General features: G+C 47.2%; 1 protein-coding gene across 1 annotated transcript; it reads left to right on the top strand.

Moving 5' to 3' along the window:
• The first annotated feature begins 200 nt into the window (after nt 1-200).
• Nucleotides 201-8,682, top strand: LOC118573751 (cationic amino acid transporter 3-like). The gene is made up of 11 exons (XM_036174093.1): nt 201-603; nt 2,167-2,325; nt 3,271-3,451; nt 5,039-5,151; nt 5,317-5,539; nt 5,655-5,794; nt 5,890-5,992; nt 6,122-6,333; nt 6,478-6,644; nt 8,274-8,382; nt 8,546-8,682. The coding sequence occupies exons 1-11, from the start codon at nt 231-233 to the stop codon at nt 8,671-8,673; spliced, it is 1,908 nt and encodes a 635-aa protein (XP_036029986.1). The 5' UTR covers nt 201-230; the 3' UTR covers nt 8,674-8,682.
• Nucleotides 8,683-10,830: the final 2,148 nt, after the last annotated feature.

Raw genomic sequence — 10,830 nt, 5'->3', positions numbered from 1 at the left:
TTTTGTTTTTCTTGAGGCAGGATTTCACTAGGTAGCTCTGGCTGTTGTGGAACTCACTATATAGACCATAGTGGTCTTGAACTCGCAGAGATCCGCCTGCCTCTGCATCCCAAATGCTGGGATTAAAGGTGTGCGCCATCTGTCAGGTGATCATTCTTGATATCTCATCTCTCTCTTTTTTTTTTTTTCCCCAGCAGTGTTTGGATCCCTCCACCAGGCACCTAGGAAGGATGTCGTGGCGGAAGATCCATCAGTTTGGCCAGAAGTTGGTACGCCGACGGCCACTGACAGCAAATGAACAGTCTGAGTCTCCCTTGTCCAGATGTCTCACCACTTTGGACCTAGTGTTCTTGGGTGTGGGCAGCACGTTGGGAGCAGGCGTGTACGTCCTGGCTGGGGAGGTAGCCAGAGAGAAAGCGGGACCATCTATCATCATCTGCTTCTTAGTGGCTGCTCTGTCTTCAGTATTGTCTGGACTCTGTTATGCGGAGTTTGGGGCCAGGGTGCCGTGTTCAGGTTCCGCCTACCTCTACAGCTATGTCACAGTGGGCCAGCTGTTGGCTTTCATCACTGGCTGGAACCTCATACTCTCGTACATCATTGGTGAGTAGGTGTAGGGTCTCCCAATGGGCATGGGGATGAGGCAAAGTGGGTTTTTACCCTTTTTCACAAGCATTGTCACTTGGGTGGTGGGACTTGGGTAGTGTAGGACCCCAGATGCCATTCTCTCTCTTCCTTAAGGGATTAATCTGGGAGAAATGATTTGTAGAGTGAATGGCTCTTTTTCCAGATTTCCTTTTGTTTGAGACAGTCTCACTAAGGAGATCAGGATGTCCTCAGGTTTGTGGAGATACTCCTAGCTTTGCCTCCCCAGCACTAGGAAAATAGGTGTGAGACTCACCATGCCTTACAGGAGTTCTGGTTTTATGGATATACAGGGTCTCACGTAGCCCAGACTCGCTTTGAACTTGCCATATAGCATAAGACAGATCTCAATCCCGGATATACCTGCTTCCACATACCAAGTGCTGGGATTATAGACATGTGCCACTTGGCCTGGCCTGGTCCCCCATCCCTTAGTTCCTTTTCTGTTTTTAAGGTTTGTTTTATTTTTAATTATGTATATGTGTGTACATGGAGCGCAGATGTCTGCAAAGGCCAGAGGCATTGGCCCTCTGGAGCAGGAGTTACAGGTCACTTGTTATGGACACTGGAAACCGATCTCAGGTCTCATGCAAGAGCTATGCAACACACTCTTAATCCCTCAGCAACCTCTCCAGCCACATCTGCTTCAGACAGGGTTTCACTCTATTGCCCTGGCTCACCTGGAGCTTACTAAGTAGATTAAGATGACCTTGAACTCACAGAGTTTCCCTGTCTCTGCCTTCTGAATGCTGGGATCAAAGGTGTGCACCTCCATGCCTGGCTTTTTCTTTTTGTCTAGGTTTTATGTAGGTTGGCCTTTTGAACTGTAACTGAGGATGACCTTGAACTCCTGATCCTCCAGCATCGACCTCCTAAAGGTTGGGATCACAGGCCTAGTCACCACATTCAGCCTGCCAGGAATTCTTGTGTGTGTGTGTGTGTGTGTGTGTTGATGTGTGTGTGTGTGGGTGTGTTGATGACAGGCTTTCTGTGTGTGTGTGTGTGTGTGTGTGTGTGTGTGTGTGTGTGTTGTGTGTGTGTTGATGACAGGCTTTGTGTGTGTGTGTGTGTGTGTGTGTGTGTGTGTGTGTGTGTGTGTGTGTTGATGACAGGCTTTCTCTGTGTGGCCCTGGCTGTCATGCAACTCTCTCTACACACTTGCCTTTCTTCTTCCTGAGTGCTGGGATTGATGGCCTGCAGGCTGGGCTAGGAATTCTTTGTATATGCCAGGCAGATAAAGTTTTGCATGCTCTTGGTCATTTTGGTCATCTGTTACGTTGTTGAAAATTTCCTAGACCACCATTTTGTTTTTTCTTGCAGTGCTGGGGCTCAAACCCAGGGCCTTTGTGTGCTGGGCAAGTACTCTGCCACCTAGCTAAATGCCTCACCCAAGAAACTCTTGAGATTATGTATCTTTCCTGTCCCCCACCCCAGCAGTGCTTGAGATTAGATATTTCTCTCTCTCTGTATGCTAAGGGTTCACTTTCTGCTTGTAAATGAATGCTCCTCTTCCTCCCGCAGGTGCGGCCAGCGTGGCCCGGGCCTGGAGTGCAGCTTTTGACAACCTCATAGGGAACTGCATCTCCCAAGCCCTGCAGCGTGCCATCCCCATTCAAGTGCCCAGCTTCCTGGCTGAGTATCCAGACTTTTTTGCATTTGGTCTGGTTTTGCTCCTCACTGGTGAGACAGGCCGGAGCGGGGCTGTGAGGCTCTGGGGGAGGATGATGGTGGGTGGAAGTTGTGAGATACAAGGCACAGGAGGGCAGAGGGAAGAGGCAAGGGCTTCCCCTGTACTGGGAGCTGTGGGTATGTAGTAGGAGGCTGGGTAACAGCATGCCTAGCTCTCAACCACTGGATGTATGAGGTACACCCTTCCTCGGCCTCAATCTTCTGCTAAGATCCACCAACACAGAATTAGCTTCTACTTCTGTGATTACATTTATTTATGTGTATGCATGTGGGTGCATACATATGGAGGTCATAGGACTAACTGTGGGCGATGGCTCTCTCTATTATTTAAGGGCCTGGAGACGGAACTCAGGATGCCAGTCATTGTGGCAAGGTTTTTTTTTTTTATTATTTATTATTTTTTTGGTTTTTCGAAACAGGGTTTCTCTGAGTAGCTTTGGAGCCTGTCCTGGCCTCGAATTTACAGAGATCCACCTGCCTCTGCCTCCCAAGTGCTGGGATTAAAGGTGTGCACCACTGCTGCCTGGCGGCAAGGCTTTTTACCTGATAAGCCATCTTGCAAGCCTTTTTTCTGTATGAAGACTAAAAAAAAAAAAAAAAAAAAAAAAGATTTACCTATTTCATGTGTTTGTTTTGCCTGCATGTATGTATGTGCACCAAGGCATCCCATCCCATCCCCTGACACAGGAGTTATGGATGGTGGTAAGACACCATATGAGTACCTCTTTAAGAGCAGCTGTTACTCTTAATCGGGGAACCATCTTTCCAGCCTGAGATTTTGATTTTGACCCACGCTCTTCTTTCCTGGGTAGCCGGGTTGGTGAGACTCTTAACTCCACCACTTGGGTCCTGGTAGTCCAGGTTTGTGCCACGGCAGTCATGTTAGGATGGATTTCTTTTCACCGCCTCCTTCCCGTGCGTCCGGTCTTCCTGCAGGAATCCTGGCCCTGGGAGCGCGCGAGTCAGCCCTGGTCACCAGAGTGTTCACAGGAGTGAATCTCCTGGTCCTGTGCTTTGTCTCCCTCTCTGGCTTCGTGAAGGGCAGTCTACACAACTGGCAGCTCACAGAGGAGGACTACAAGCTGGCCGCAACAACGGGGCCCAACGGCACTGACAGGTCAGCGCCCCGCAGGACACAGCTAGCCCAAGCCAGGACCATGTGGGGAGTAAGGGGTCTGGCTAGTGGGCCCAAATGAGGCACATAGCAGCACAGAACTGTGGGCTAACAGAGGGATACAGTGGAAATTGCGTATAACTCATTTTTATTTATTTATTTATCTATCTATCTATTTATCTATCTATCATTTATTTATTTATTTATTTAATCACATTCATTAACTACATGCATGATATTAATTACATTTGTGGTATTCATAGATTACATTTGCAGTATTTATTCAATAACTATATTTATGATATTCATTAATTACATTAATTGTATTGATTATTATATTCATATTATGTCCTGATACTACTCTCTGTGGGGCTTTTTCCATCACACAAAACAGAAATTCTGTACTTAGGAAATCATTGTTCTATATTCCTTTCTTCTCCATCTTGAGATAATCTGTCTCTATGAATTTGTATATTCTATATATTTCATGTAATACAATTCTATAGTATTTGTCCTTTTTTTTTGTTTGTTTTTTGGTTTTTTTTTTGAGCTGAGGATTGAACCCAGGGCCACTGAGATAAATCCCCAACCCTGTCCTTTTTTTTTTTTTTTTGGAATGTAAAACCATTTTATGTACAGATGCAGAAGAAATAATACACAGAAAGCTTGAACATAAAAATAGGTTCTTCTGTGTCCCAGAATCTAATCAATATTTAAATGTATAATTCAGCTATTATTTGGCTTAAAAGGGCTTATTGGGAAATGTTATCATTTTTACTATTTTCTAAAGAGAAAATATTTTCCAGTTTCAAATAACCCTGGACTTTTATTAAAAATTTTTTTAAGACTTGCTTATTTTACATTTTTTTTTCAAGACAGAGTCTCACTATGTAGCTCAAGCAATTCTGGATCTCCCTATGTAGATCAAGCTGGCCTTGAATTCACGGAGATTCACTGGCCTCTGCCTCCCAAGTGCTGGGATTAAAGGCGTGTGCCACTGTGCCTGGCAATTTTTCATATTTGTATATGAGTGATGGCTGAAATATATATGTACATGCACTGTGTGCATGCCTGGAGGACAGTGCCTCGGAGCCCTTATAACTGGAGTTAAACATGGAGGTGATCCACCATGTGGGTGCTGGGAATTGAACCCAGGTCCTCTGGAAGAGCAGCCAGTGCTCTAAGCTGCTGAGCCATCCCTCTAGTCCCCATTTACAGTGTTTTCCCAGGCAGGTATCATAGACTCCAGCCTGGCATCCAACTCATTATATGATTGCTTCTACTTCCCAAGTGCCAGGATTACACATGCACAAAGCAGTGTTGGGATCAAACCAGAGCCTTATGTATAACATCTACCAACTCAGTTGTATCTTGGCATCCTGTGTCCAGAATCTTCACTGCTTTTGTTTTTGTTTTTGGAGACAAGGTCTTGCTATGTAGCCCAGGCTGGCTCTGAGGTATGTATGTGGTCAGAGCTGGCTGTGAACCCATGATGCTTCAGCTTCCAGTTCCTGAGTTCTGGGATTATAGGCATGCTCCACCATGCCCTGATTCCCTGCAGTATTTTCCTCCTTTCTTCTCTTGCTACAGCTTGGGACCTCTGGGCTCTGGAGGGTTCGTGCCTTTTGGTTTGAATGGGATTCTCCGTGGTGCAGCAACATGCTTCTTTGCCTTCATTGGTTTCGACTGTATTGCGACGACAGGTGTGGTAGCCTCTCTGTTCTATCAAAAGCATGGTCATGGTTTGGACTACCCTTGGACACAGGGCTGGTGGAGGGTCAGCCTGCTTTTGGGAATGTGGGAGGGGGAGAGGGTTTGTGTGGTGGTCTGCGAATGTTTCGGACTCAAAGTCTGTTTCGTCCCTGCAGGGGAAGAGGTCCGCTGCCCTCAGCGTGCCATCCCACTGGGCATCGTGACCTCACTCTTTGTTTGCTTTCTGATGTACTTTGGTGTTTCCGCGGCACTCACCCTCATGATGCCCTACTACCAAATTCACACCGACAGTCCCTTGCCCCAGGCGTTTATCCACGTTGGATTGGGTCCTGCTCAGTATGCAGTGGCTGTGGGAACATTATGTGCCCTTTCATCCAGGTTGGTAGCTGGATTCTCATCTGTCCCTGAGATGGAGAGAAGAGAGGGAGGGGAAATGTCTAAAGGAGCAGGGCCTGCCTATTGTCACTATCTAGACTCTCCTTTTCCCTTATAGCCTCATAGGTGCCATTTTTCCCGTGCCTCGGGTGGTCTATTCCATGGCAGAAGATGGGCTCCTGTTTCGAAGACTTGCCCGTGTTCATCCTCGAACACATACCCCTGTCCTAGCCACTGTCCTTTGTGGAATTATCGCAGGTAGACAACCAGCCTTATCAATTTCAGCTTGGCTGTGTCCACTAGCCAACACTCCTCATAGTATCTACACCGATTTTTCATTCTGATCATTTTAGCACTTATGGCTTTCCTTGTTGAGCTCAGTGACCTGGTAGACCTCACATCCATAGGAACCCTGCTCTCCTATTCCTTGGTGGCCTTCTCTGTTCTGGTCCTCAGGTGAGACTCCTTCATTCACACTTTGGCTGAGGGTTACAGGGCCATGAAGACAGCCAGATGCTTATCCTGGCTGTTGGTTGGATGCATGAGGGCAGTGGGTCGTGTTCCCATGCTATCTTACTCATTCAGGTACCAGCCAGACCAGAGCTTAAACTCTTGTAAGAAGGAGAAGTCTGAGAGTGGAGCTGTTGAGATGGAGCTGGCTCTTGAATTTTCTTCATCCATGGAGCCTGTTTCCGCAGCAGGGACTCCAGGAATCGCAAGGAGCCTCTGTATCCCCACAGACACCATCCCAACTCTGAGATCTGGACAGATTGTCTACGTATGTGCCTCCCTGCTTGGTGAGTGCCAGGACTTTCCCCTTGGGCATTTGGAAGCTGACAGCATGTGGGAGACATCATTAGCAGAGGGGGAGACACAGTATAGACAGATTTGGTGGGTTGTGGCCCAGGGTCCTGATATGCTTCTCCCCAATTGCTTTTCAGTCTTTCTTCTGAAGTTCCTGTGCCTGGTCCTGGCCCAGTGGCCTGGTCAGCTATTCTCTGGAGACCCAGTTTTGATAGCTGTGGCTGTTTCGCTGTTGCTTCTCAGTGTTGGAATGGTCATGGTCATCTGGAGACAGCCTCAGAGCACCACTCCTCTCCACTTCAAGGTGGGTGACTGACTTTCCTCAGGGAAGCTACCTAAGAGAGTGGTCACGCCTGAGTTACGGTCTAAGCATGTTTTACATCCCCAGGGAAGGAGGGCAGGCGTGGGGAACTGATAAAAACCAATGGACAGGCAGGGCACAGTGGTCCTTGTCTTTAATCCCAGCACTCAGGCGACAGGAGCAGGGGCAATTGCTGAGGGTCCCCCCAACACTCCCCTCCCCGCCCCAAGACAGGGTTTCCCTGTGTAGTCCTAGTCTTAGCTCACAGAGACCCATCCCCTCTGCCTCCCCAAGTGCTGGGGTGAAAGCAGTGTACCACCACTTTCTGGCTGGACTCTCTGATTTTGAGGCCAGCTTGGTCAGGTCAGCAAGGGCAACATGGTAGCTTGTCTCAGAAACAACCAATCAAATAAACAACCCCCTCCCAATACACCAATGGACAGAGCTGTAGCAGGAATCTTAAAAGTTCTTATTAATGAAATCAAACCTGAGGCCAGGTATTGGGGTGAATGCTGGAAGATCAGAGAAGCAGAACAAGCCACAGCTACCTGACCTTGCCAGTTCCCCAGCTGATCCTGTTCCCTCAGACTGGAAGCCTCTGAGTCCTCATCCAGAATGAATCTCAGCTGAACTGCTGCTCAGAGCCTAAAAGCTTAACCAGCCAAATGCTTCTAGTTTCTGGTCCTCATGCCTTATATATCTTTCTACTTTCTGCCATCACTCCCTGGGATTAAAGGTGTGTGTCACCATGCCAGGCTGTTTTTTAATGTGACCTTGAACACAGAGATCCAGAGGGATATCTGCCTCTGGAATGCTAGGATTAAAGGCGTGAGTGCCATTATTTTCTAGCTTCTGTATCTAGTGGCTGTCTGTTCTCCGACCCTAGATAAATTTATTAGGGTGCACCCCACCCAAATAAACTAAACCAAAAATCCAAAGTGCCTTTCACTCCCATGTCTGGGAGACGTAACTCAGTGGTAGAGCACTTGCTTAATATGCATGAGGATCTGGATATAATCCCCAGTACCGAAAAAAAAAAAAAAGCTATGAGAATGTAGTCAGCTGGTGTAACAATAGTTTAGAGTGCATGAAGCCTCGTGCTTAATCCCAGCACCGCAAAAACCAGGAGTGGTGGTGTATAACAGTAATTCCAGCACAGGGGAGCTGTGGATCAGAAGTTCAGGATCCTCCTGACCTATATATTGAGTTCAAGGTCAGCCTGTGATATTTGAGACCCCATGTCCAAAAAAGAAGACATCTGCTGTCAGGTGTGGTGGCATATATCTTTAATCCCAGCCCTTGGGAGGCAGAGGCAGGTAGATCTCTGAATTTGATTGAGGCTAGCCTGGTGTACAGAGCAAGTTCCAGGACAGCCAGAGCTACACAGAGAAACCCTAGCTTGAAAACAAACCAAACCAACCAACCAACCACAAAAAGAAACCACTTGCTCACAACTCCCAGCCCAGTGCTTCTGTGCTCAGTCCCTGTCCCTCCTGGTATATATCCCATGGGGTCTCCGGTATGAGCAGGCACTGACCACAGAGCCTAGCTAGGGGCTGGGTCTTCAGCTCTGGGGGGAGAGGGAGGGCTCAGCTGTCTGTGCACGTAAGTGCTCACAGGCTGCGCCCACAGGTTCCAGCACTCCCTGTGCTCCCTGTGCTGAGTGTCTTTGTGAATGTCTACCTGATGATGCAAATGACTGCCGGGACCTGGATTCGCTTTGCAATCTGGATGGTGATCGGTGAGTGAGTAGCTTTCTGGGGAAGAGATTCCTGGTCAGCTGGGTTCAACACTCTCCTCATTGCCTCTCTTTGAAACTGTCTGGGGTCACATTGGAGAACCCCTGGTGGGCATCCCAGTAGAGGAGTGACCATTTCCACCTCACCGTCTCTGTTCCCTTTTAGGATTTGCTATCTACTTTGGATATGGGATCTGGCACAGCTTTGAAGAGAAGGATGACCAACAGCCAACAGCAACAGCCTCAAGCTCCCAGACTCTCCAGGAACATACTCCCAGTGTTGAATTAGCTTAACTACAGAAAGACCTAATGGGTTGACTTTGAGCCTTGTGAGTCAGAGGCAAGTCCTGCTGGTGTCTTCAGATTAAGGAAAAGTCTGAATATTTGCGGGCTGCAGATGGGACTTTAAAGTTGTTATCTGTGAGCAAATTCCTTAGCTTTTTTCCTTTGCACTGAAATGGATCTGTAGTTGGAGTTTTTCTGCCTGGCCCAGTCAGGACAAATCTCTCTCACCCACCAGGCCCACAGTCACTCAGACCCAACCAAGAAAACACACAGAGACTTATGTTGTTTACAAACTGTATGGCCGTGGCAGGCTTCTTGTTATCTACTTCTTCTATCTTAAATTAACCCATTTCTGTTAGTCTATACTTTGCCACGTGGCTCGTGGCTTACCAGTGTCTTTACATGTTGCTTTCCATGGCGGCAGCTGGTGGTCTCTCCCGAGCCTTCTACTTCCCAGAATTCTCTTCTCTCTTGTCCCGCCTATACTTCCTGCCTGACCACTGGCCAATCAGAACTTTATTTACACAGAACGATATCCACAGCATGGATCCATGGTTTTATGTATGCTAGGCAAGTGCTCTATCAATGAGCCACATCCCTAGTCCCTTTAGTTATTTAACTGACAATAAAAATTGTGTATTTGTGAGCAGCATATTACTTATATATTGTAGAATGGCCGAAACAAGCTGATTAGCTCATCTGTTTCCTTTTTGTTTGGATGAGGTCAGTCTTATATGGCCCAGGTCAGCCTTGAACTTGAGATCTTTTTAAATTATGATGCTGTGGGGTATTCATCAGAGAAGACTGCTCAGGCATGGCTTTAAGCCAATAGAGAGTCTTTATTGGCGACTACACTGGGTTGACCTACTTCATTGAGTTAACAAGATCAGGTAGCTAGAAGCAGAACTACAGAAGTGCAAAAGAAGCAAGATCAGCAAGAGACCTTCCCAGGACTATGGATTTTGAAGGATTAGATCAGGTATCAGTTTTACAACCCTAATTAAGAAAAAAAAGTTTGTTTTTTAAAAACTTTTTATTATTCTCTCATATATTACCTCTGGACCACAGTTTCCCCTCCCTCTTCTCCCCTTAGCTCCTCCTGCCTTCTCCTCCACACCCACTCCCCCATTTCCCTTCAGAAATGAGCAGGCCTCCTAGGGATATCAACTGGACCCAGTTACAATAAGACTAGGCTGGATCTCTCAGGTCCAGTGACTAGCCTGGACGGAGAGCTGGAATGTCAGTAGTGACCTGAGGAAGGAATGGTTCTGCCAACTGCTGATCTCTGAGCTTGGGAAGCAGTGGGGAGGTCTTCCAAACATAATCTCATGGGGTAAATCCCTCTCTGTATGGGGTGCAGCAAGTCAACGCAAAGCGAAGGAAGGAGACCCATCCATCTTTCTGGACTCTAGTGAGAGTTTTGTTAAAGTTTCTTTTATGTCCTGTTTATTTTTAAAAATCTGGCCAGAATTCTGACATCTATATGCACAATGCAGTTTTCAATCTCTGTCTAAAGTTGCCAGGCAATGATGGTGCACACCTTCAATCCCAGCACTCGGGAGGCAGAGGCAGGCAGATCTCTGTGAGTTTGGGGCCAGCCTGGTCTACAGAGTGAGTTCTAGGATAGCCAGGGCTACACAGAGAAACCCTGTCTTTAATAAACAAACAAGCTGGTTGGTGGTGGCGCACGCCTTTAATCCTAGCACTTGGGGGAGGCAGAGGCAGGTGGATCTTTGTGAGTTTGAGGCCAGCCTGGTCTACAGAGCCAGATCCAGGAAAGGCGCAAAGCCACACAGAGAAAACCTGTACCAAAAAACTAAAAACAAACAAGCAAACAAACAAACAAAATAGAAACAAACCGATGTCTACAGCTTTAGCTGTTAATTGAGAGGGTTTGGCTATGAAAGCCTGGTCATTTGTTGGACCCCATTGCTCCGGGGAGGCCAAATCAGGGATCAGCTCCTGGAGGAGCTTTTTGTTTTTTTAAAGATTAACTTTATTTATTAAGTATACAGTGTTCGGCCTGCATGTATGCTTGCAGGCCAGAAGAGGGCGCCAGATCTCATTACAGATGGTTGTGAGTCACCATGTGGTTGCTTGGAATTGAACTCAGGACCTCTGGAAGAACAGCCAGTGTTCTTAACCTCTGAGCTATCTCTCCAGCCC

Source organism: Onychomys torridus, chromosome 1 (genome assembly GCF_903995425.1).
Source record: "Onychomys torridus chromosome 1, mOncTor1.1, whole genome shotgun sequence".
Taxonomy (NCBI): Eukaryota; Metazoa; Chordata; class Mammalia; order Rodentia; family Cricetidae; genus Onychomys; species Onychomys torridus.
Note: the sequence above shows the minus strand (reverse complement) of the source record. Positions and strands in the feature narration are given on the sequence as shown.

Bases quoted from the DNA above. Each gene is read 5' to 3' on its own strand.
- LOC118573751 (XM_036174093.1), top strand. From the start codon at position 231: ATGTCGTGGCGGAAGATCCATCAGTTTGGCCAGAAGTTGGTACGCCGA. The intron at 3,452-5,038 runs GTCAGCGCCCCG...CTCTTGCTACAG, and splicing joins GGGCCCAACGGCACTGACAG to CTTGGGACCTCTGGGCTCTG. The intron at 5,993-6,121 runs GTGAGACTCCTT...TTACTCATTCAG, and splicing joins TTCTCTGTTCTGGTCCTCAG to GTACCAGCCAGACCAGAGCT.